At 44.8% G+C, this 26,759-nt stretch overlaps 1 protein-coding gene across 1 annotated transcript; it reads left to right on the forward strand.

Moving 5' to 3' along the window:
- The first annotated feature begins 14,399 nt into the window (after positions 1-14,399).
- On the forward strand, positions 14,400-24,145 carry LOC115387276 (para-nitrobenzyl esterase-like). The gene is made up of 9 exons (XM_030089972.1): positions 14,400-14,531; positions 15,624-16,044; positions 19,493-19,600; positions 20,296-20,492; positions 21,224-21,423; positions 21,504-21,562; positions 22,366-22,533; positions 22,999-23,226; positions 23,363-24,145. Exons 1-9 carry the CDS (start codon positions 14,400-14,402, stop codon positions 23,503-23,505), a joined length of 1,656 nt encoding a protein of 551 aa, XP_029945832.1. The 3' UTR covers positions 23,506-24,145.
- Positions 24,146-26,759: the final 2,614 nt, after the last annotated feature.

A 26,759-nucleotide genomic window follows, 5' to 3' on the forward strand; every position in this document is an offset into this window, starting at 1 on the left:
CAAAAACCTCATCAGAAAGTCCAGTGGCATGGTGGGGGGTGAAGTCTGTGCTGGTGGTCTCAGAGAGCAGGATCCGGTCCACACTGAGGTTCATCCTGAACAATGTCTCTCACCACCTGGTCAACAACAGGAGATGCTTTATTTCTGTAACCATCAGGCTCTTTCACTCCTCCTCGTGAACAGTGTTTGTTCTGTTTATCTCTTTTACCAGTCACCACTTGGTCCGGTATGTATTCACAGTCAATATTACTTATTTAAATGTATTCTGTCATATTGGTATTTTGTCTTTGGTGCTGTTTATTCTGTCTTCCTTTTCTGTGTAGAGCTGTGCTACGACAATTTCCCTGAGGGAAGAAAGGAGTATTTCTATTGTATTCTTTTCTACTTGCCAAGTCGTAAAACAGTGACGGTGTGCTGCTGCCTCCATCGCTGCGCTACCGGGAGCTTTCCAGCAGATGTCACGAGAGGAGAGCCCAGAAAGAGGGGGAGACAGTGTGTATCTCTGCGCTCACTCGGCTGATGGCATTTTTCAGGTTTTATTTATTTTTTATACATTACCTGAATCGAACTTGAGACATAGGGGAAAATGTTTAGAAAAGGGGGGAAAAATTTTTATTTTCAAGATTACACTAAACCAAAAAGCCACATATTAGGATTGGGGGGAGAACACTTCTCCACACAGGGCCATGTAGGTGTGGATTCCATTCCTCCCTCAATAATGGAAAATTTACCTTTCATTTTTTAACGGTATTCTCTTGGTCTTGTATTGAAATTTGTCTGATCTTAATTTTATGATCAGATTTCGGGCATGTGCGTTCTGAAATCCTGTTTGTTGGTTTGAGCAGGACGTCTCCATACTGAGCGTTTGAAACCAGATATAAATGTGATTGGCCTGGCGTGTCACGTGACCGCATCATGTGGACAGACGAGGCGCTGTGACGGGTCGATTTATGCAAAAAATTAACTCCTAAAATAAAGTTAACAGACGATTTATATGAAAATCAGAGTCTGATAAAGCCAATAAGGCTGTAGAACCTAGTGATGGAGGCCAGAACATGTTCTGAAACCGGGCGCTTTATGGGTTTATTTGCACTCGGCATTTTTGAATGGATTCCAATGCGGGCTTTTGTTGAAACCAATACCATCGCCCCCTGCTGGAATTTTCCCGCAATTACAGCTTTTCTGCGGCGGTTGTTGCTTAGTTAAACCACTGGGTGTGACGTCACTGAGCCTGGCTCTCATCTGGTTCCAGCTCTGATGACATCATCACGCGCTCTGCTCATTTCAGCTCAGCTCTGCTGATCTGGTCCACATTGTTTCAGAGCTCCAGAGAGGAAGGAAGCATCTCGTGGGTCTGCAGCTTTAGCGACAGTCAACACATTTCAAACACATTTAGCGACAAACACTTCAGACATGTCCCAGAGTCAGGATCCCAGATTCAGAGGCGGATTTCCGAGAAAGCCTCCCCGGAGATTCAACGTTCCTCGGGAGCTTTTAGATATGCGCTCTCATATCGATGAACTATTAGAGACGCTTCGTTACCGTGAAATGGAGATTATGAATTTGAAAAGTGAACTGAGGGAGAAAACTGGAACGCTGGAGCAGGAGGTCCTCCAGGAGAAAAACGAGTCCCTCCAGGTGAGGAACGAGTTCCTCGAAACACAGAACCACTCCCTCCTGGAGAAGAACCAGACCCTGCAAGACGAGAACAAGACCCTGCAGAAGGACAACCAGACCCTGCAGGATGAGAACAAGACCCTGCAGGATGAGAACAAGACCCTGCAGAAGGACAACCAGACCCTGCAGGATGAGAACAAGACCCTGCAGGACGAGAACAAGACCCTGCAGAAGGACAACCAGACCCTGCAGGACGAGAACAAGACCCTGCAGGACGAGAACAAGACCCTGCAGAAGAACAACCAGACCCTGCAGGATGAGAACAAGACCCTGCAGGATGAGAACAAGACCCTGCAGGATGAGAACAAGACCCTGCAGGACGAGAACAAGACCCTGCAGGACGAGAACAAGACCCTGCAGAAGAACAACCAGACCCTGCAGGATGAGAACAAGACCCTGCAGGACGAGAACAAGACCCTGCAGGACGAGAAGAAGACCCTGCAGGACGAGAACAAGACCCTGCAGAAGAACAACCAGACCCTGCAGGAAGAGACCAAGACGCTGCATTATCAGATCCAGTCCCTCCAAAATGAGAAGCAGACCCTGAAGGACGAGAACAAGACCCTGCAGGAAGAGAAGCAGTTCCTTCAGGAAGAGAATCAGATTCTGCAGGAGGAGAAAGCCAAGGTTACAGACACATACAGGATCTTGGTGGAGACCATAAAGGCCAGGAGAAAGAAAACACGAGGCTTCGTGAAGCTGGTCAGTGGAAAAGGAGAGAAGAAGGAAGCTGGAAACACCACAGAGGAGACCAAGAAGGTTGTGGTTATGGAGAAAAATGATTTATTTGGAAGATGGACAGTGTTACATTTAAAGAAACGCTCTGGGATGAAGGAGGTCGTCACCACCAGAGAGGGAAACATGACTACGTCAGAAGTGGAAGTGCTGGAAGAAGGAGAAGCAGATTGTCAAAAAGAGGCTGTGGGGAAAACAGCAGACAAGGAGGAGGGCAGCCGGCCCAAGGGTTTCTGGAGCCGGTTGTTCCGGAAAAGAAAGAAACCTGACCACAGTCAGTAGAAAGGATGAGGAGGAGGCTGCTGCGTGACTGGTGGGGCTGCTGCGAGACTGGTGGGGCTGCTGCGTGACTGGTGGGGCTGCAGCGTGACTGGTGGGGCTGCTGCGTGACTGGTGGGGCTGCAGCGTGACTGGTGGGGCTGCTGCGTGACTGGTGGGGCTGCTGCGTGACTGGTGGGGCTGCAGCGTGACTGGTGGGGCTGCAGCGTGACTGGTGGGGCTGCTGCGTGACTGGTGGGGCTGCTGCGTGACTGGTTCGGCTGCTGCGTGACTGGTGGGGCTGCTGTGTGACTGGTGGGGCTGCTGCGTGACTGGTGGGGCTGCAGCGTGACTGGTGGGGCTGCTGCGTGACTGGTGGGGCTGCAGCGTGACTGGTGGGGCTGCTGTGTGACTGGTGGGGCTGCAGCGAGGAGAACCAGCCTGTCTGCCAGGCTGCCTGTCTTCCTCAAAGTGTTTTTCTGCACTGTATTAAGATGAACTGAAAAAAACTATTCAATAAAAATGAACCTAAATGAATCATAAATTCATTCATCAAATTTCTTCTTTTCTTTGTTGATTCCAACTGATTGCAGGTTGTAATTGTTCAAAAATTTCATGTTGCACATGTGCGATCTCCTTCAAAAATCCCCTCAGGTTTGGTTGAGGTGAAGAAAGAAGAGTTTCATTCCAGCCACCATTGATCCAGTTCACACCACTTTATTTGTCTCCAGTGGGTGATTCAAAACACACACACACACACACACACACACACACACACACACAAAATCAGCATACACAGATCCAAAAAGAAACATCAAAATAAACCAGATGAGCATCTGAACGTGGATGTGAATATAAAAATGTATCTATCAAACATAGAAGTGTGAAATAGAAACATGTCAATGGTTTTACAGTCAGCACTTCACGTTGGGTTTTTTTTTTTCTCATTTGCTGACTTGTTTCAATTCATTTAAAAAAACGTGTCTCCAGCTGCAATGCACTGCTGTCTACCCGCTTTTAACCCAGAAGAAGAAGAAGGTCTTCCGAGTTGTCCATTTTATTAAAAACTTCCTGACTTTATACATGTTTCTAAAGTAGTTGCTGAAAGAATTTTGAAATTCGTATTTTCTTCTAAAATCAGACTCGTCATCTTTCATGAAACATTGAACTGGCAATAAATTCTCCTTTTCATAATTCATCAGTAGATCAATAGAAACTTTCTGAGAAGAATTTAGATTAATCAATATTTGATTGTTATGCACTAAACACTGACAGAGCAGGACATGAGAGACTAAGTGATCCAGATTAACTTGCTGTGTAATCTGCAGACTGATGCATCAGGACCTGGAACCACTTCTGTTTACTGTGGCTGGAGGGGATTTTAATGGTGCTTCTTATATCTTCCAGCAAGGCTTCATCTGCTTCTGCTCTGGACACACACACACACACACACACACAGTTCACTGTCATTCATAAGTCACAGTTTAATTCAGACCTCACGGCTCGCTCTCTGCTGTAGATGAATGTTTGTATCAGGAGAGTAAACAAGTTTCTGTATCCGTGCTAATATCATCCAGCAGGCTGAAGGCAATCACTCCTGCTCTGCTGCCACATTTCACTGTGAGCGAGACCTGACTGCTGCTAAAGGGATCATTTGAGAAGAATCAGGGGGGTTTTTTTCTGCACAGAGGCAAAAGCAGCCACGTTCATTTCACGCCGGAAAAGTGTTTGGAGATAAATGACGTCTCTCAGATTGAGCTTTGTTTCAATGACTAAGGGTTTAAAACTGACTTAAGGTACGGGGGATAAGAAGAGCTCACTCATGAAGTTGAACTTAATAGTTTAAAATCAGTCAGAATGAGTCAAGTGGCCATATAATAAAACTTATAAAATAATCGACACCAGAAAAGTTATTATCCTGATCAAAAATATCCAACCTTCAACAGGATAAGAATGATTTAAGAAATGTGTTGGTTTTTAAAGGTACTTTATCTAAAGCTCAAAAAAACAAAAACTTTAGGTTGAATTATGAAAAACCACACAATAGCCTGGTGTTACTGTGGCTGGTGTCTTTAGTCAGCAACTTGTTACACAAACGTGAAATGCAGAGATTAAATAATAATAATGATGATGAAAAAAATCTCTATATTATGTTATTGGTGTGAGAAATGTCAGGTGTGGTGTGGGGTGTGTGAATGGACTGTAATGTGCATGTCTCACTTTCAGGGTGTGAGCGTTGACATCCCTGATTGAAGGGTTTGATATATTTTGAAGCAGTTCGTTCTCTGCCACAGTCTGTCAAAACGATCAGCACAAACTAAAGGCTAAACGAGTCCGTTTAGAGTGAAGCAGGGTCTTCCAGCTGTAAATGAGCAGGTCATGAGGTGTGTGTGGAAACGAGCCGTGAAGTTCATGCAGGAGGACTCCTCACTGTTCCTCCTGCTCAGGTCCAGATCCAGAGGTTCAGCTTCAACCTCCAGCTGCTCACATTCCTCCTTTCACGCCTCCTGGAAATTTCTCATCTTTTGAAGACATCTTGTGGACCAGGGGTGTCCAGCCCGGGTCCTGTAAATCTGTCCTACATGTTTTTAGGTCACATCCTGGCAACAACACATCATCAGGTTCAGATGTGTTGCATTAAAACATGACTGCTGTTCATTGATTTGCTGCTATTTGCTATTGTCTCAAGCTTAAAATCAAATGTTCTTACCTTCCTGTACAGATCTCACATTTGCCTTATAGTTGACTAAGGGGACCAAATCAATTATTTATACTGTACATATGTGGCATGCTATGTGGATCTATGTCTAATTGCACTGACAAAGCTACCTGGGGAATTGCATCCCAGGAAATCCCCAATAATAACTTCGCTCACTCAGGTTAAAGACGATACCTCCGGGGCAGAGAGGTTCCACTTTTTTCTTCCTACTTCAGCCCTTGAAGGAGGCGGTTGCATATTTTCCTCTTTTCCCTGCTTGTAGCTTTGTTCTTTGTTCTATTATCAGAAGATGGTGAAAATAGTGAGATGGTCAAACCCTGCGAGGACGGTACGGCTTAAAGTAGCTTTAGTCATTAATCAGAGACATTGTTTAGTGCGTTTACTCTCTTGCCATATGGCATATGTAACTCAGTTACAGTAACTCGTGAAGTGTAAAATCATGTTTGGGTCACAAGAAACGAGAAATTAGGGTGTTGAAGGGAGCAGTGAGACGACACAAGACATTTTCCTTTAATAAATGTTGCAGAAAGCCCAGCTGAACGTGTCCCTGGCAGTTCACTTCTGAGTGATAGATATCCTCAGTTGAACTTGATGTGGATTTAAGTCCTTCAACCACGCTGCCTGATGTTACAGGGTCAATTATTAACCTGGTGCTGCTGGTCGGCTCGCTCACTTGGTGCTCTCGGCTGCTCGCTCGGCCGGTGCTCTTTGACATGTTTCCTGCGTTTTCCTTGCATAAGAGAGGACCAGCGGATTTAACATTGTCCTGAGTTGAACCTGATTTGCATTTAGGTCCTCCGGCCACTCTGCCTGACATAACGTGGCAATTATTAACTCTCTACCGCGTGCCTTTGGGTTCTGGAATCATAACAATGTAGTCACTGAAAAGGTTGACTGAGTGCTTACCATGCTCCATGACAAGTGATTTCCCCAGCTATGGCACTCTTCTCCTATAGCCTATTGCGTTGCATATTGCATTTGAAAGTGAATGTTACCAGTCAACCATAGCTTGCTGGGTAAAAGCTGAGATATACTGCGGCCACAGTGTGCATACAGCATTGCCTATCGTCCCTTTGTTGCTGTCTGTGGACAGGAAGACTCTCCCTTGTGGCCAAATAAAGAAACAGTAACATTAAGGAACAACAACCACCATGAAAACCCCATGTGTTAAAATCTCTCTCCTTCCACAGACAACAACCATGATTAACTAAACATCTGAATGAATTTCATCGTCAATGTTGGAAAAATTAGGGAAATAGTGTAGATTGAGGGGTGTTTAAATAACCTTTTGGTTCAATGACACAATGACGTGAAGCCTTTGTAAATAGAGTTTGGGACGCTCAGAGAGGGCGCCTACTTTCCTCTGCGCATAGACTTCAGTTATTCCTCTCGAGTTGCGATTTATAACGGGAACGGTGAGTTGCTTAGCTGCCGTTTTGGTTTCTTCTGCAGCTTTCTGCAAAGATTGTTTTGAAAGAGACAATTGGGAAGTTCATGTTGAAGCAGGACTTAGTGCAGGAAATTCAGCGAAAAACTCTCACTTCGCCTTGTAGTAGTCTCTGAATAACACAGCAGAACTATTCTATCTAGTTGTGATTGTGAATTTATTCAGTTTTTTTTTTTTTAAATGAATATCTGTGGAAAAAACTTAAAGGCCCAATAGTTAAAAACAATGAAGTTGATTTCTTCTTTAAACAGAATTATGATTGATTAAGAAGTTTTCTTCTCAGACAAAAAATATTCTCCAGCATATTTCTGACATCTGCTTTGACCCATTAGTAAAAAATCTGACTAAATTATCACTACTAATGCCAAGTAATGAAGCTCAGATAAGGATATTTATATACATATGAGGTACATCCACGAAGACAACTTTATCTTTATTTTTTTTCCTTACTCAGTTTTTCTGTATTACAACTGTTAACCAAGATTTGCATCATAGACTTCCTCTGCAGTCAGTCGTCGCATTTCTGACAACCCTGTAACAACCATTAATGTAATCAATTACCAGTAACAGATAGGCTATTTTATTTTTACAATCATGATTGAGAGATAGAGAGTGCGGCACAGTGAATATCCAGTGAACGAACATGACGACTATGATTGTTTTGCATAAGTAAACTACAAAAGCGTGCTAAAAAATATAATTTCCAAGAAATGTAGTTCTGTTTGTCCATGCATTTGTCCATTTCCATGAACCACTGCTTAACTTGGCTCTATTGATGTATTATTATCTTTTGGTCCAATTATATTTAGAACTGATTTTTTTAAATGCTACTTCAGTCATATATTAATTTACTACATAATATTTTAACATAAAAAAATCAAATGAAATATTTGCATTATTAGCTTTTGCAAACACTGTTTTTATTCCTGTAATTTCCCATTTCTTTGTAAAAAGAACTGTCTATTTTCAAACCCATTATAAAAAATGTCCTCTTGTGTAATTTTGTCAGGTTACAAGTGGTGTCATCAGAAAATCTTGAAAATGAAGCAGTTTTATCATGTTATCATTCTCTTTAAGTAGAGATACTCTATATATAAATGATGATTGGATGAGTCTTCCTTTTTGATTTTCAAAAGGAAAATCCTTCCAAACTGAAGACTATTTTGTGAAGTCAAGAGGTTTCAAAATGGGTCACACTCAGTCATAGCTATTGAATGGAATACTATTGAAGGTGAAACACCACAAACTCAGCCAGGACAAAACATGAACCATGACAAAAACACTGGGTAAAATAAGATGCAGACAGAGTAACTGCACTTTCTGCCCAGAATTTTAATAATTATTACTGTAGTGCTCCTCTAAAAAGTCAACACATCTCATGACGTTGTATGGTTTTCAGTTATTTTCACTAGTTCAGTCAAAAGTGACTACAAACTTTTTTCAGTCCATTTCAGCAGAAACATCCCATTGAGACTTACATCAGTTTTGTTAGTGTGGCCCACTCCACTTCAACATAAAGTATAACTTTGACAGGATAAGTCATAATATGACAACTGTTTCAGAGAAACAATGTTCGTCTTTTAGCATATCTCCACAATTGTTCTTAGACCCATTCATGTCTGTCTTTTAGGTTTCTTGTGAGTGATTTTACACCAACATGCATTTTTCTTCTGAAAATTTGTCTGATACTTTGAAACATTATCAAGGAAACTGAACATTTCTGTCAAGAAGGAATGAAATGTTGTTTAAATGTTGATATTTTCAATTGATGCTGATTTTCCAAATAGAAGAAGAAAAGTTGTGCAGCTCTCAAGCCACAAGCTGATGATTGGTGCTTCTTTTGTGAATGCCACATGTTTTTCTGACAGATTGTGTCCAGCTGGACAATCGGGGCGACTGCGACAGTGTTCAGTGGAGTTCAGCACCTCTGGAAATAACATCCCACAATTCAGATTGCTTGTCAGGCTGCCAAACAACAACTTGAAGTTCAGTGAGCATTTCCACAGTTCAAGGATGTCCTCATTGTCTCGCCGGAGGAAACTTGCTCTGTAGGGATACAAAACACAGACGCAAAATTCACATCAAACAAGAGAAAAGACGGATGCAGAGAAATGTCTTCGATTTCTCATGTTGTATGCAAACGTAGCAATTTTCCATGCATGTGATGTGACATTCTTGTCCTCGAATGACCTCCTAAAGACAACAGTTCTCTCGGGAACTGTAGTTTGTGGCAGTCTGGTATAGCATTAAGTCCTCTGAAGAACCTGCTTTTTATAGCTGACCTGGACGTTTCCCTTATCCCGCCAAGAAATGTCACCGTCTTACATCACATGTCGTTCAGGCCTGTTGTCCTTTAGCAGTGCAGAAATTGACCAGCAGATAGCCATGTGACTGAAAGAGGAATTCCTGTTTTGAACCCACTTCCATAGTACAGTAATTATTGAGTAATGTTCCTGTTTAACAAGAAAGTCAAAGTTTGACGGAATCGACACTGATCGTTTAACCATTAAAGGTATAATGGACGATGTTTTAGCCAATGTGTGGCGTGATGCGAGTCTCAACTATTGGTCCTCCAACATGTCAATCACGCTGGAAAAAAAGATTGCGTAATGGCGTCAAGTGCACTCGTAGGAGCAGCAGAGCAGGTAGGATGGTCTGGCGCATGCGCATTTTCAAAAAGCGAGTAGCAGACATTTGGCTTCGACTTTTTCGAGAAAATCGTCGATTATACCTTTAAGAGTTAGTTTTAAAACGAGTAGCGACAAAAAAAGGCGTTATCTGACCTGGGCACAAATAGATGCAAATATAGATCAATAAATAAGTGGGCGTTGCAGATTAGATTGTAAATGATTACTAGTGAGACTCTTTGTCCCAGTCCTCTAAAGAAAGAGACACTTTAACAACTAGTCAAAATGAAAGTCTTGTGTCTTTTTTAGTGGTTACATTGAACTGATCAGACTGTGATGAGAAGTTTTCCAGAGAGAAAACCCAAGTGACTCTTCATGCAGCCTCACAACTTTGTCAGTCTACAGTTGAGCATGGTGAAGACATCATCATGCTGTTAGTAAACTGCTTTAGTCATCTATGGCTTTGAAATGGAATAGAATAGAATAGAAATATACGAAAACTCCCACAAAGACACGGACTTTGGAACAGGAGCTCGGGGGTTCGAATCCCGGTCAGGGCGTATGGTAATCCAGTTGGGCCCTTGGACAAGGCCTTTAACACATACATGTCCACACCTCAGCATGAGCAAAACCATAAATGAAAGTGTCATACCGGACGTCGCCCGGGTCAACAAGGTCCGCGTCAGGTGTTGTGGAACCAGGGCATACTGATGACAAATTGGTTACTGGAACAAGACACTCGTGGAGCAGGTCGGAGAACAGAGCGTTAATGGAATGCTACTACAGCAGTAATCCCAGTGAAAGGGGATATATGCAGAGAATGTGGGAACAATGGTTACTTCGAAACCCAACATCCAAGCTGACTACGAAGCAGCTACTAAATCAGTGCTCGAATATCTGCAAGAGGAACTTACTATCACAGTTGGAGATTGAGGAGGTGAAACAAGAATGGGTCCCAAGGCCCAGCATCTCACCCACGGTACCAGATGCTACATCAAGGGGGAGCCAGGACAACAGGTCATGTGAGACTGGGTACCAAGCCCCAATAACAGAGCTGAACAGGAGAGCAGCTGACCTGAGAGAGAAGATCATGACGTCCTGGGGAAACTCAACACCCTCCTGGCTGCCAAGGCTAAGTAATGATAAAGTACCATAGGAATCTCTACTGGAAGATGTGAACAAGCACTGCTAACAATCCCTACCAGCACCATCACTGAGACCAATCAGCTGATATATGCAACAGCGACAGTCATCCTAGAGATGCTTGACTACAAGATGAACAGCATGAGTAGCCGGAGTGAATAAGAACCTCCATGGAAAAGAAGGCTAGAGGCAAAAATCATGGCAACACGGAGAGAAGTCAGCTTCCTCACAGAACTAAGCAGAGGGGTGAATCTCAAGAAAGAACTGCCCAAGAAATACAGAAAGCTGTCAATAACTGAGGCACTGGAGACTGCTAAGCAAAGACTCACTGCCCTTTCTACCCGCCTAAAGAGATACACGAGAGAAGCGGAGACCAGGAGAATAAACAGGGTGTTCTCCAACAATCCAGCTAAGGTCTACTCTCAGTGGCAGGGTAGTAAGACCACAGCAGACCCACCCAGGGCTGAGACTGAGCAATACTGGAAGAGTATCTGGGAGAAAGATGTGTCACACAACACCATTGCCCATGGCTGGCAGGCTTGCAGGCAGAGCACAGCAACCTCCCAGAACAAGACCCAGTAGTAATTACAACAGCAGATGTGCAGGCAAGAGCGGCCAAAATGAAGAGCTGGACACCTCCAGGGCCCAACAAGATTCACACCTACTGGCCTAAGAAGCTAACTGCACTCCATGAACGCCTTGCAGCACAAATGAACCAGCTGCTAATATCAGGGACCCACCCTGAGTGGCTAACCCAAGGTCGGACAGTCCTCATCATGAAGGACGCCCAGAAGGGAACAATACCATCAAACTACCGGCCTATAACCTGCCTCAGCACCACATGGAAACTCCTATCCGGCATCATAGCGGCCAAGATAAGTAGGCACATGGATCAGTACATGAGTAAAGCACAAAAAAGGATTGGCAATAACATCAGGGAGGCCAAACACCAGCTATTGGTTGACAAGCCAATTGCTCAAGGCTGCAAGGCCCGCAGCACCAACCTGTGCACTGCCTGGATTGATTACAAGAAAGCCTATGACTCAATGCCACACACATGGATACTGGAGTGCTTGAAACTGTACAACATCAACAGGACTCTAAGGAGCTTCATTCAGAATGCAATGGGGCTGTGGAAGACAAGTCTAGAGGCCAACTCAAAGTCAGTGGCACAGGTGAGCATCAAATGCGGCATATACCAAGGTGATGCCCTGCATCCCCCTGCTGTTCTGCATAGGCCTGAAGCCCCTCAGCCAGATCATTACCAAGAGCGGCTTTGGATACCGGTTCAAGAGCGGAGCAACTGTCAGCCACCTCCTCTACATGGATGACATCAATCTGTATGCCAAGAATGAGCGTGACATCGACTCCCTGATTCACCTCACCAGGATATACAGCAATGACATTGAGATGTCATTCGGACTGGATAAGTGTGGACGAATGGTATCTAGAAGAGGGAAGGTGATCACAACTGAAGGAGTTGAATTACCTGAAGGGAACATAACAGATGTGCAGGACAGCTACAAGTACCTGGGGATCCCACAGGTAAATGGTAACCATGAGGAGGCAGCTCGAAAGTCAGCCACAGCCAAATACCTACAGAGAGTAAGACAAGTCCTGAAGAGCCACCTGAATGGCAAAAATAAGATCCAGGCCATAAACACCTATGCCCTACCAGTAGGGATGGGACAAGATCTCGTGTCGCGAGATCTCGCGAGATCTCGCGGCATTGCGATCTCGCGAGATCGAATGCCGCGAGATTAAGTACGTTTATATAAGGCAAAAACTCTTTATTAACTGGAATATTGACGGATACATTACATGGCGCACAGCCATATAAACACGTGCAAAACCCTGAATATGCTCATATTCATATTTAAAAACCCGGTCGAAAAGGACATGAAATACTGTTCTGCGCATGTTCTATCCGCAAGGAATCTTGGTCTTTTGAGTACACAAACTACTTGTGATACAGTTTAATTGATACGACGTAAAGAAAATGTGCGGAAACAATCGTTCGGTTCTTCTCTTTTATTGAAAAAATGGTGCATCGCATCAATGCACATTTTACCACGTCTTGCCGGCTCACAGTCTTTTTCTAACAACATGCAGAGAGAGCCTGCAGCGGCTGCGGCGCCCCTCTTCCTCTGTGGTGTCTGTGTAAAATAAGGTTGAACATGCAAACAGCGCACCTAGTGGCATGAAGTGCAAATGCAGTCATGGCGTCGTCTGTGCGCCGCGGTTTGAATGGGAATAGGCGAACGAGGCGGCCGCCGAGGGAGCAGTGTGCAGCGGAGGGTGCCGTGGCCGTACAAGGGGCAGTCCGACCCGACACTCCGTGCTCCGACGCTGCATGTGAGTACCGCGCTGCCCCCACACCTCTGCACCAAACCCCCCATCACTGAGCTGACTTCAGCTCAGTGATGGGTAAATCCACCTCTGAGACCTCAGCCTGTATTCCCTCCACAGAAGACATGGCAGCGGGATTGAGGAGGTCCCCAAAGTATTCCTTACACCATCCGATAACATCCCCACTTGAGGTCAGCAACACCCCACCTCCACTGTAAACAGGGTTGGTGGAGACCTACTTTCCCCTCCTGAGGCACCGGATGGTTTGCCAGAATTTCTATGAGGCTGATCGGTAGTCCTCCTCCATGGCCTCCCAATCTCCTCCCAGTCCAGAGTTTTTGCTTTCACAACTAGTCGGGCTGCAGTTCAGGACACCAATCGGGTTCAGATCAGGGAGACCATACGACCCAATTATCCCTCTAATGTCACTGTCGCTGCCCACGGGGGTGTTGAAGTCCCCCAGTAGAATCATGGAGTCCCCAGCTGGAGCACTGTCCAGCACCCCTCACAGGGACTCCAAGAAGGCCGGGTCGTCGGCCCGTAAGTCGAAACAAAAGTGAGGCGCCTGTCACCGACCCCAAGGCGCAGAGATTCGAACCTCTCGTTCACTGGGGCGAACTCTAACACATGGTGGATGAACTGTGGGGCTATACGCAAAGCCATGCCACTGTGGGTAACTCACTACAGGCAACGTCAGAGAAGTGGAGAGTCCAGCCCTTATCAAGAGGCTGGATTCCAAGACCCAGACTATGTGTGGAGGTGAGCCCGACTATATCTAGCCGGTACCTCACAGCTTCCCTCACAAGCTGGGTCGCCGGGCATAGTGCCGTCAGCTGCCACCAAATCCACATTGCACCTGGGCCCTTGCGGTTCATTGAGTTGGTGACGAGCCCACTAGAGGTCAGGCCCATGTCACCCCTTTGGGCTGAGCCCGGCCGGGCCCCGTGGGCAAAGGCCCAGCTACCAGGTGCTCGCTTACAAGCCCCAACCCAAGGCCTGGCTCCGGAGTGGGGCACTGGCTGCGCCATACCGGACGACGTCACAACCTTTGTTTTATTCCTTCCCATAAGGGCTTTTGAACTTCTCTCAGTGTGGCCCGTCACCCAGGACGTTTGCCAGGGGAGACCCTACCAGGGGCATAACCCTCCCCACAACATAGCTCCTGGGATCATGCGGGCGCTCAGAGTCCCCCACCACGTTAAGGTGGCAGTTCTGGTGGGAGGCGATTCCCTCTGATGTGATGCTGAAGTTCTGAAGTGAATTACAAATGCAAGGCATTTTAATTGGAAAGGAAAATGATTCACCAAAGCAAAGAAAACCATTGAAGTTTGGTATTACGTTGTTATAATGCCACTGTTGTACCGGTCTGGCCGCCTCAAGATGAAATAGGATTGTATGTGGCCCCTGAAGTAGAATTACTTTGACTTTCTGTTCCAGAGTGAAAATGAACGAGGCCCTGTTCCGTCGCTGCATCCTCCTCACCTGTCTTGCCACCTACCTGGGCTGCGTGGCACAGACGCTGCCACCTGATGTTGCCCAGGTTTCAACAGACTGCGGTGACTTCAAAGGGAGACATGTGAGTTCAGAATTCTCATGCAGTCACAGTCAGTTCCCACACAGTGTTTTCTAAGACTCCATGTAAACAGAAGAGAGTAGAAGTACCGTACTTCATTAAAGCTCATGTCCGGAGTTTTGAAAGAGAGAGGTTTTTTTAATCCAACATCTGGAGGTTCCGCCCTCCCTCTGCTTTCATGAGCGACCAAGCTACGCCCCTTTAATTATGCACGCGAATGATCTGTCGGGTGAAAATGAGAGCCTCCGAGTCTTACAACATCCGACATGTTTAGCCGTTTACGGTGGATGTTCAGCAGACAGTGGATATATCCGAGGTAAGCGCGGCGGCTGCTGCGTAGCTAACTCACCTCTGCCTGGGTGAGTGCGCATGCTCTCTGGCTGCGTGCACACTTTGATTGACAGCACGACAAGGCGGAAGCTCGAAATCCTTTGGCTGACGCTGACCGGCGCTTTTTCGGATAAGATGGGGGTCTATGAGACGAAGGCGGAGCTCATAAATAAATTTTTATATTGCTTTATGCTAATATTATATTGTAGTATCGAACCAGACTGACACATTTAAGCTCTGTTGAAAAATGATACATACATTGGAAATGAACGGAAACTCCGGACACAAGCTTTAATCTCAGAGGGAAATTGGTTCCAAGAATTTCCATCTGGGATTAATGAAGTATTTATATTACATTGACACAACAACATTTTGAAGTCACAACTCAACACTTTAGATGCATTTTGGGTGTTCATTTACACAGTGTTTTTCTTCAAATAGAGCCACTGAAAATGTAACTTTTCAAGAACAGTTCTTGTCAGAGTAAACAAAAGTAATTATTTTGAAGAAAATAAGGAGCTTCAACGTGGAGCCTATTTACCATTAAGTTCAGTCAGCAGTAACAAATCTGTGTTATAGGATGAAAAGTTAAAGATGGTTCATATTTAGCTTAACAATATAAAATGAAATATAGGTATGACAGACTGAAAGAATAAAATTAATTTTAAAATAAAGCTGAGATGTAAGTCTGTTCAGAGCATTAAAACCCAGTGAAAAAGTGAAGAAATAATCATTCCTGATCATAAGTTATTTTGTTTCCTGCAGAAAAATGGAGCATACTCCTTTAAAGGCATCCCCTATGCGGCACCTCCAGTGGGTGCCCTGCGCTGGGCCCCACCGGCCCCCCCGGCGTGCAGCAGCGAGGTCACAGATGCGGGCCATTTCCGCAGCATGTGCACTCAGGTGCGGCCGCTGTCCAGCACGGGGCGGCTGATGGGCCAAGAGGACTGCCTCTTCATCAACGTGTGGACGCCCACGCTGCAGCCTGGCGCCCGGCTGCCCGTCGTGGTGTGGATCCATGGGGGCTACCTGCACATGCTCAGCGGAAACGAGCCGGGCTACTCGCCCACCGAGGAGCTGGCCGCCGACACGGGAGTGGTCTACGTGAGCTTCAACTACAGAGTCAACGCCTTTGGCTTCCTGGCTCTGGAGGTGCTGAGGGAAGGGTCTCCAAGGAACACGTCGGGTATGAAACACCGAATCCCAACTTACAGGAAACAGTTTGTATGCGTCTGTGGGGTTGTCTGCTTCTGGTTTTCATGCCTTAAAATGAAGGTCCGTCAATGAAAGGTCAGACAGGTGTTTTTATGTTACTGTAATTAATAAAAGAAGACAAACTCTTCGGTGTGCACTAGGAGGGTCGAAGTTAAAAAAAAAAAAAATCTCCATGTGTAACACGGACTTCTAACCTACATGTACCTGGTTCTACACAAACACCAACCTCCACTGGTAAAAAATGAAGTTAATGCAGCAGTGCAGAAAAGCTGTAATGCCAGGGAAATTCCAGCAAGGGGCGATGATGTTGGTTTCAAAAAGAACCCAAGTCTCATTGGAACCCTTCAAAAATGCCGAAAATTTTCATAGTGCAAATAAACATAGTAAGAGCCCAGTAAAATATAAAAAGCTCCTGCCGGTCTTGGCCACCGGGGGTCCCGGCCGAGGCTTTCCTCTACCCCCTTCTGGACCAGCGCGTGGGTGTCTGCCTGGAGGAGTGACTCGGATCTGGGCTCTGGGGTGGCTGCCGGTTATCTGGGTCCTGAGGGTCTCTCTGGCCTCCTTCTAATCTTCTCAGGGGTCAGGGGTCATATATGCATGATCACTATCACTATCCACTAACATATTTTCATGATAGTGCTGATCTTTAATTGCTTTTCACATTCTACCTGTGGACTCGGTTAACTTGTTTTCTTGTGGTGGGTTAGACCAATGGTGATCTGTAGAAGGCCTCTCCTTATGCTTTGGTGTAATTTCATACTTGAATCCTCAGTTTGCATGCCCCAGTTAAAGGTGCTGTAGGCAGGATTTTGCTAGTCAATGCTAATTTGTTTGTGTTTTCTTTGGATTAAATGTTAGAGTATCCATTGATAATCCTTTAGGAGTGTAGTATATTTGCACTACCGCGAGGTAGCAGCGTTTCCATCTGTCTCTGTTCTGAGCTGAAAAGGATTCTCGACCGCTCCAGGTATGTTTGACCAATCAGAAGAGCCCCTGAAGCTCAATCCTGACTGATCGAGGGGCCACGCTTCAAAGCTCTGCTTCTCGTGAACACGCATGAGGAAGTCCAGGCCCGCACATTTACCTGCCTCGTCGGACATAACGTCATCAAAACACCACGGATCACACTGTCTGTTTCTACTTAATTCTTAAAAAAAAAGGCTTTGACCCCAGTCCCGCCGTGAAAAGGTCACAGGTGAATCAAACCCGGCCGTGACACTGCCGGCCCCGCTCGGCACCCCGAGGTGGGCACGACTCCGGGTTTCAAATCGCCATCTTGGATTGGTCAAATCGCCATCTTGCGAAGGTAATCCTGCCGATACGGCACCTTTAAATTCTCCAACAAGTCCAGAAGATGCCCTCTGTCGTGTCTTTATGTAGGGGCAGTAGCCCATTGTCTGGAGTTAAAAAAAAAAAAGAATGTCTATCCTTGCGCTCTCTTCCTTCTCTTCGCCCCCTTTTGTTGTTGTTAGCTTGCTTGTACACTTATTTGTTTTTTTTTCACTTTCTTTTTCTTTCACTTTCTGTCCCCCTGTCAGGTCCAGCAATATCATGGATCAGCACTCAAAATAAACGAAATAAGTTTAAAAAAAAAAAAAAAGCATTTTTATAAGAGGAGCTTTAAACTCCTCTTAACACTGGAGTTTAAACTCCTCTTGGAAAAGCAAATCTGTCAGGTGTATTACAGCAGCCAGACTCCCATTCTGCTGCTTCCATGCTGGACAGGACAGGTTTAAAACAAACAAACAAAAGGAAAAAAAAAAGTGAATCTGAAGCTTTCAAGCAACATTTTCATGCCTAAAAATACAATATATAGGTGAGAAATGGACAGAGAGGAGAATGAGGGAAAAAAATCCCGTGCACAGTTATTGATTTTACTAAATGGTCCCATTCAATTCATATCAGTTCATCGTTATTTATAAAGTGCCAAATACAGCACAGTCATTTCTAGAAACTTTCACAGAGAAAGTAAAAGTTATGATTTTTTTACCTACTTTATTGCTTTTACACATGTAGACGTTGACACCCGCAGTGTGCACTGGCTTTTACAAGCAGTCCTGTGACCCCGTCTGAACCAGTAGCCTTCCTGATGCTTCACCATCTCCATCCAGTGTCAGGCTGCCTCATGCAGTGTTCAGCTGATCAGGATGGAGGGGTGGACTGCGGAGGGTGGGCAGGGGGTTTGTTTGTAGCTGGTAACAGTTCTGATCCCCCTGTTTCACGCTGGTGTTCAGTCTGCATCCAGTATCTCCTCCTAGCAGAAATAATCCCCCTTTTCAGATCAGCTCTGCACCTCACCTGATGGCAGAGCTGTTTTTCTGACTGTCACCACAGTGAGGACAGGGCTGTTGAACAGAATTTCATGTTATTCAACACTGTAGATGTTTGTTGCTCTATCTCTCCTTCATTGAAGATTTTCCTTGTGTCCTCAAACCAGACTGCTGAGCTAAAGTTCAACAATCTTCATTTGTACGTGTCTTTTTCTAGAAATTATTTATGGACTATGTATAGATAATTGACAGCAACATTTCAGTGGTTAAAATTGTAATTTTGCAACCATAGTTCCTCCTGTGTTTTCAAAATAAATACGGCAGAAATAGTATTATGGGAAACAGGTGGATTATGTATGAATTCTAATCTTTTGCAGCTGTGCAGTAAAAATGTAAACCCTATAAACTGTAGTGATGTATAGGCTTGATTTTCTGCGTGGATTGGTATTGTTTGTGCACAGGTGAAATATTGCAGCATTTACAGCAAAAAAGTGATTAAAAAACGCCACAGTTTGAATAGAGGAAAGTTAAGAAAAACTAATCTGGACCCTGAAAATCAAGAATAGTGGAAGCTTTTAGAAGCTTTCATCAGTGCGCTGTGAGAGTTCATAATGGATATGTTGGATATTTCCTGCCAAGCTGTTTACCATTTAAGCAGAACTTTCATATTTATGGTGTTTACGCTGTGCTCGTGTTGGAACTGAATTGTGAAAACGTCCATACCTTTCCATTAAGCTGTGAATACTTAATGGATGCTCATGCCATCTGGATGAATGGAGTTCTGCAGGAATGTTTGCAGTGTGAATTCTGTTGCATCATGGAAACCAGACTAGTGTGGCCTTGATGTGAAATGACCCAGTGAATGTTTAGACATTACATGACACGATGGATGGATGGATGAGTCCCCCTCCCCGTGCACTCCTCACACTTTCTAATTATGAATACTCCTAATTCCCTGCCCCATTTCCTCGCTCCCTCAGCTGGAGACGAGTTAAATTTAGTTTTGGCTGCCAGAAAAGCCACTGCAGAAGAGCCACTTTTGTTTCTGATGAAGAAAATGGGACGGCGGAAACAAGGACACATCAAAGCAGGCTGTCGTCACTCATCAATCCTTCCCTGCTTCCTCCTTCTCCTTCTCCTCCTCCCCAGGGAATTATGGCTTCCTGGACCAGATCGCTGCTCTGCAGTGGGTGCAGAAAAACATTCAAGCGTTCGGAGGAGATCCTGAGAAAGTCACCATAGTTGGACACAGCTCTGGTATGAATCCACTGAAACTGCTTGAAGTTTTGTCTGTGCTGAATAATCATTTCCCTGAAAAAAAGTGTATGTTCTTCTTAGCTCAGTGGTGTTGTTGCTTTCTGATATTTGAGGACAGTGACTATGCATATTGAGCAGAAACTGAAAAGCCTTATGAGGCAGAGACACAGATCCCTAAAGACTAATGAAGGTCTAACGCCACACAATCCAGCCTTGAAATTATAGTAAACATGAAAAAAAAACACCACAAAAAGTATCACAAAAAGACAACAAACTAAAAGAAAAAGATGCAATCACAAAAATCATCAAAGATTAACCAAAAGAGGAGGAAGAAGATGGCAAAAATCCCAAAGTTTACTGTGATAGCATCCAAATACGGTCTTAAAAGACATGCAAAACACAACTAAGAGACAATGATGACTTTAAAGGGACAAAAAAAAAAGAACCACAAGTTAATCAGAAATGATCAAAGTGAAATCCCAACTTAAACACTGATTAATTTGCAAACTGATTTTTTTTTTACCACAGTTGTTGCAAGAAGTGTTTTTAAACTAAAGGGATCCTCAGTTTTTCCCAGTGATTTTTCATCGAAGTCGAGAATTGCAGCAGAACTTGGAAACCAAGACATGTGATTGGTAACCTGAACTCCTGGTTAAAGCTGCTCTTTCAAATGTCTTCTGCTTTGTGTGGCGAAGGTGGGACGTCTGTGTGGACTCTGATGACCTCGCCGCTGGCCAAAGGTCTTTTCCATGCGGCGGTGGACATGAGCGGCTCGTCCGTCCAGAAAGGAACGCTGGAGGAAGTCGAGAAAATCAACAAAGTGTTTCTGACCAAGACGGGCTGCAAAGATGCCGCCTGCCTCCGACGGCTGTCTGTCCAAAAGGTCCTGCAGGTAGGACCGAACATTAGGACACAGCAGGTCTTTAACTGAACTCCAGTGGTTAAACTCCCTGAATGTTTGAAGATTTCATAAAATACTGATGTTGTTACTCATCTTCAGTCAGTGAAGACAAGCTGCTTTTTTTTTTTTTTTATCAATTTGACAGCTGAATGTGACATTTCACCGTCAGAGGACAGAAATGTGTGTAATTTCGCTGTGAAAGTAAAGAAATGAAACATCTTGAATGCATTTGTCGTGTACCTGAATACAGAAACTTGGTCCCAATATGTCAGACGGACCATTCTCTGAAGAGAAAAGGAATGCTTTAAGAAGCTTTAATTCCACGTTTGTGACTGAGAGGCTGAATAATCAGTGCTGCAGTTATCACGCATCACAGCACTGTTATTTTAAATGTCAGTAAATGTTTCAGGCTGTTGCTCACGATGGCCGAAAATCATGTTAGTGTGTGGGTGTCGACAAACGGCAGCGTTCCCGTACGGTCTCATTATTAGGCTATAAGTATTTTGCATCTGTAAATGAATGTTTGCACATAATTTTGCAGCTTGTGTTTGTAAATGAGGTTTTGCCATCCCGCAAGAAGAATCTGTGGAAAATTGCAAACTTGTGAATGTGGAGTTAAGGTTTTGCATGGTTGTTAAAAAAATTTGCATTTGTGAAAAAAAATTGTTCCTTTCCGAACATCCTGCTGAGGTGGCCCATATTCCTGCGTTTCTTCTTCTCAGGCCATCCCGTGGAAAGAGTACCCCTACTGGGGGACGGATGATTTACTAGATCTTCCCACTAAAGGGCTCTTCGTCGGCCCGGTGGTGGCGGTGGACGGCTACCTCCTGGAAGCGCCGCCCTTTGAGGTGTGGGAGAAGAAGCTGAGTCACAGCGACGTGCCGTTCCTCATCGGGTCGACTCAGCAGGAGACGGACTTCAGGTGAGAGGCGTCCTGTTTCAGGTGCTTCAAGGTTGACAGACGCTGAGCTCAGGCTTCACTCACTTCTGTTTCCTCCCCAGTCCTCCAGCTGAAAACATCTCTTCATGGACCTGGGACGACTACCGCTGGTTTGTAACAGGTACCAGCTGCTGTGTGGATGCTCAGGACGCTGCTGTGCAAGTTACCAAAAAGCAGTAGTTGATTTCAGTTTAAAAAGTAGAGGAGCTTCTTTTGTAAATCCTGAAACGCGGGTTATCAGTCGGGCTGTTGAGTACTGTAATGACGATGTGATTTGTAGTACATACAAACATTCATAAGATAACCAGGTCTTTTGACTTCTCCCAGTGTGGACGGCCCCAATGGTGCCGTTCTCAATGATTTTCAGTGCCATGCCATGTCAGCCTACTGTCAGCTGCGTGTGTGAGTGCACGCATGCGAGTGCGGTCAGTGTAGTGTTATGTGTGCTTTACTGTATTGTATATGGTCAGATGGTTTCGAGGGACAGGCTTCCTTTTTTAGGATTTTATGTTTTAAATGCTTTGAAGCTCTTTTCGTCTGAGTGCTGTACGAACAAAATATGATTTTTTGCTCGGACTGTTGAGTATTGCAGTGATTTGCAGTACATACAAACATGCAGGACATGTCCTTCTCTTACTGCTTTGATTTGTTTTCAGAAATAACAGCGATCATGCACAACATGAATGTAAACTCTTTTGGGCCACAATTACATTTCAGTCCCTCTTCTCCGATGTGGATAATACACATACTGGCATCTCGATAAGGATGAATTATTACTCCGTATTAGTAGTCTCTGTACCTTTTTGTTACTTTCTTTCCCTCAGCAGCACCTATTTTAATTGCGTCTGTTTGCTGCCGATGTTCTACATGCTGCGTTTTCCTGTGTTTGTCACCGATTCTCGTCTTTGTCCCGCCTCCTCTCAGAGAAACTTTCAACCTTCAATGAGACGCTGCCCGCTGAAGCACTGCGCTTGTACCCGACCTCGGATCCTTGCCCCACCAAAGACCGCTGCCCCGAGAGGGCATACACCACCATGACCTCTGACCTCAGGGTCAGCTGTCCACTCAGCGACGTGGCCCAAAGGGCAGCAGGTAAATGAGGGCAGTTCAGATGATGACAAGGGTGCATAGACATGTTCAATCAAAAACAGAATTTATTTATTTATTTATTTATTTATTTATTCCAAAATAAAAACATAAACTGCAAGTCCAGTGCAAAGACCTGAGAACTGCATCTATGTGGTCCACTTTCTTGGTGTTCATCAAGACTCAGGTAGCAGTGTTTTGGACGAAAATGCTTCTCAGTTTTAGCTGCATTTTAGTCATTTTTATCTGGGATAGTTTTAGTCTATTTTCAGTCAGTTTCAGCAATAAGCAACAAAGTTGTAGTAACTAAGCCTCCGTTCACTCTGCAGGCAAAATTGACTCAATTTTGATTTTTGTTTTTTTGCCTACAAGTGATCTGATCTGATCTGTTTTGTGGCCAAGTCAACGTTGCAATATAGCAGTGTCTGCTGTGTCAATCTTTGTCTATTACAATACTTTTTCTTCCCCCAGCGGCTCTCAGTAGTCCAGTCTATCGCTACGTCGTGACGCACACGCCATCAGGACCCGTCAATGCCACCAGCGACTTGCTGACGTTTCCCAGTCGCTTCTCCTTCCACTGCCTGGATGCTGTGACGTTCTTCGGGGGTCTGCAGCCTCTTCTGGGTAAAACTTTGTCCACCGAGGATCAGAGTTTCTGGGATCTCTACAAACGGAACCTCCTCAGCTTCGTGAAAACAGGTGAGGATGGTGTTCGCAAACTTTAGAATCCAATCAATACAAACATCGAAGAACTAATTCAAATCTGTACTGTTTCACTCTCATCAGTGATTCAGGTCTTTCATTCAGGCTTTGAAAGTTTCTGACCATCTTACAGGTAAAATGGATGCCGCGTGGCGGGAATTCCCAGAAGCCACTGCTCTCCTGTCACACAACTTGACAGTGGTCCAGAGCTACTCACCTGCTCGATGCGATCTGTGGAAGAAGAATGGCCTGTCTGAGTACGGGTGGATGAACTGATCTGGCAGCTTGAATAGGTAAAGGTCAGGAAGCAACAAACGACATTGGAATGAAAGGAAAGTTCTGGTGTTTGTAATTTAGAAGGGAAGTATGTGGCTGCATGTGAAAATGGGATCATGCTGACCAGAGTGATTGGTATGGGAACTGTATTTAAAAGCCTTAATTTGAGTTGTGTGAAGATTTTTTTAAGGGATTACTTTACTTGCTTCAGGGGATGTTTGATATGTGATCAGAAAACACACGAGCTGAATGTGTTTAACCTGTGGAGCTGATGTGTCACATGATGTTTCCTTGTCCAGATCTGCTGTTTGCACTGACTCAACCTTTGACTTTTCCCTGCCAAATATTTGCACTTTTCTGTGAACATAAGCTCTCACTCCTGTATTTGAAGTCATAGTTGCTGAGTTAAGCCAAACTCGCCTCCTTCGTAACCGTAAGCTATCGGACTTATTCCACTGTTTGAAAAGCAGCTCTGTCAATAAAATCACCAAGTGTTTATTTACACACGTCTTCATGTTGAACCAATTCCAGTTTTTCATATTTTGTTGGCTTTGCAATATATTGTTGATGATTTTAACTTGGGTGTTGTGTTTTATATGTTGAACTTTAAAAGAGAAATAAATTTGCGTTTGATCCATCACATGTTGCAGACTTTCTTTAAAAATGTGATGATGACTTTGTCACTTGGTGTGAGTTGAACCAGCTGCAGCTCAAACCAAGGAGTTGGCGCTGGAGCTGAAGAGGAACGGGGTTTGTGTGTCCCCTGTGTGTGGACTTTTTCAAGGAATACAAATATTTGTGGATCAAAAACCTCATCAGAAAGTCCAGTGGCATGGTGGGGGGTGAAGTCTGTGCTGGTGGTCTCAGAGAGCAGGATCCGGTCCACACTGAGGTTCATCCTGAACAATGTCTCTCACCACCTGGTCAACAACAGGAGATGCTTTATTTCTGTAACCATCAGGCTCTTTCACTCCTCCTCGTGAACAGTGTTTGTTCTGTTTATCTCTTTTACCAGTCACCACTTGGTCCGGTATGTATTCACAGTCAATATTACTTATTTAAATGTATTCTGTCATATTGGTATTTTGTCTTTGGTGCTGTTTATTCTGTCTTCCTTTTCTGTGTAGAGCTGTGCTACGACAATTTCCCTGAGGGAAGAAAGGAGTATTTCTATTGTATTCTTTTCTACTTGCCAAGTCATAAAACAGTGACGGTGTGCTGCTGCCTCCATCGCTGCGCTACCGGGAGCTTTCCAGCAGATGTCACGAGAGGAGAGCCCAGAAAGAGGGGGAGACAGTGTGTATCTCTGTGCTCACTCTGCTGATGGCATTTTTCAGGTTTTATTTATTTTTTTATACATTACCTGAATCGAACTTGAGACATAGGGGAAAATGTTTAGAAAAGGGGGGAAAAATTTTATATTTTCAAGATGACACTAAACCAAAAAGCCACTTATTAGGATTGGGGGGAGAACACTTCTCCACACAGGGCCATGTAGGTGTGGATTCCATTCCTCCCTCAATAATGGAAAATTTACCTTTCATTTTTTAACGGTATTCTCTTGGTCTTGTATTGAAATTTGTCTGATCTTAATTTTATGATCAGATTTCGGGCATGTGCGTTCTGAAATCCTGTTTGTTGGTTTGAGCAGGACGTCTCCATACTGAGCGTTTGAAACCAGATATAAATGTGATTGGCCCGGCGTGTCACGTGACCGCATCATGTGGACAGATGAGGCGCTGTGACGGGTCGATTTATGCAAAAAATTAACTCCTAAAATAAAGTTAACAGACGATTTATATGAAAATCAGAGTCTGATAAAGCCAATAAGGCTGTAGAACCTAGTGATGGAGGCCCGAACATGTTCTGAAACCGGGCGCTGTATGGGTTTATTTGCACTCTGAAAATCGGCATTCTTGAATGGATTCCAATGCGGGCTTTTGTTGAAACCAATACCATCGCCCCCTGCTGGAATTTTCCCGCAATTACAGCTTTTCTGCGGCGGTTGTTGCTTAGTTAAACCACTGGGTGTGACGTCACTGAGCCTGGCTCTCATCTGGTTCCAGCTCTGATGACATCATCACGCGCTCTGCTCATTTCAGCTCAGCTCTGCTGATCTGGTCCACATTGTTTCAGAGCTCCAGAGAGGAAGGAAGCATCTCGTGGGTCTGCAGCTTTAGCGACAGTCAACACATTTCAAACACATTTAGCGACAAACACTTCAGACATGTCCCAGAGTCAGGATCCCAGATTCAGAGGCGGATTTCCGAGAAAGCCTCCCCGGAGATTCAACGTTCCTCGGGAGCTTTTAGATATGCGCTCTCATATCGATGAACTATTAGAGACGCTTCGTTACCGTGAAATGGAGATTATGAATTTGAAAAGTGAACTGAGGGAGAAAACTGGAACGCTGGAGCAGGAGGTCCTCCAGGAGAAAAACGAGTCCCTCCAGGCGAGGAACGAGTTCCTCGAAACACAGAACCACTCCCTCCTGGAGAAGAACCAGACCCTGCAAGACGAGAACAAGACCCTGCAGAAGGACAACCAGACCCTGCAGGATGAGAACAAGACCCTGCAGGATGAGAACAAGACCCTGCAGGATGAGAACAAGACCCTGCAGAAGGACAACCAGACCCTGCAGGATGAGAACAAGACCCTGCAGGATGAGAACAAGACCCTGCAGGACGAGAACAAGACCCTGCAGGACGAGAAGAAGACCCTGCAGGATGAGAACAAGACCCTGCAGGACGAGAACAAGACCCTGCAGGACGAGAACAAGACCCTGCAGGACGAGAACAAGACCCTGCAGAAGAACAACCAGACCCTGCAGGAAGAGACCAAGACGCTGCATTATCAGATCCAGTCCCTCCAAAATGAGAAGCAGACCCTGAAGGACGAGAACAAGACCCTGCAGGAAGAGAAGCAGTTCCTTCAGGAAGAGAATCAGATTCTTCAGGAGGAGAAAGCCAAGGTTACAGACACATACAGGATCTTGGTGGAGACCATAAAGGCCAGGAGGAAGAAAACACGAGGCTTCGTGAAGCTGGTCAGTGGAAAAGGAGAGAAGAAGGAAGCTGGAAACACCACAGAGGAGGCCAAGAAGGTTGTGGTTATGGAGAAAAATGATTTATTTGGAAGATGGACAGTGTTACATTTAAAGAAACGCTCTGGGATGAAGGAGGTCGTCACCACCAGAGAGGGAAACATGACTACGTCAGAAGTGGAAGTGCTGGAAGAAGGAGAAGCAGATTGTA

The sequence above is a fragment of the Salarias fasciatus genome, chromosome 1 (genome assembly GCF_902148845.1).
Source record: "Salarias fasciatus chromosome 1, fSalaFa1.1, whole genome shotgun sequence".
NCBI classification, from domain to species: domain Eukaryota; kingdom Metazoa; phylum Chordata; class Actinopteri; order Blenniiformes; family Blenniidae; genus Salarias; species Salarias fasciatus.

Bases quoted from the DNA above. Each gene is read 5' to 3' on its own strand.
- LOC115387276 (XM_030089972.1), top strand. From the start codon at position 14,400: ATGAACGAGGCCCTGTTCCGTCGCTGCATCCTCCTCACCTGTCTTGCC. The intron at 14,532-15,623 runs GTGAGTTCAGAA...TGTTTCCTGCAG, and splicing joins GTGACTTCAAAGGGAGACAT to AAAAATGGAGCATACTCCTT. The intron at 16,045-19,492 runs GTATGAAACACC...CCTCCTCCCCAG, and splicing joins GTCTCCAAGGAACACGTCGG to GGAATTATGGCTTCCTGGAC.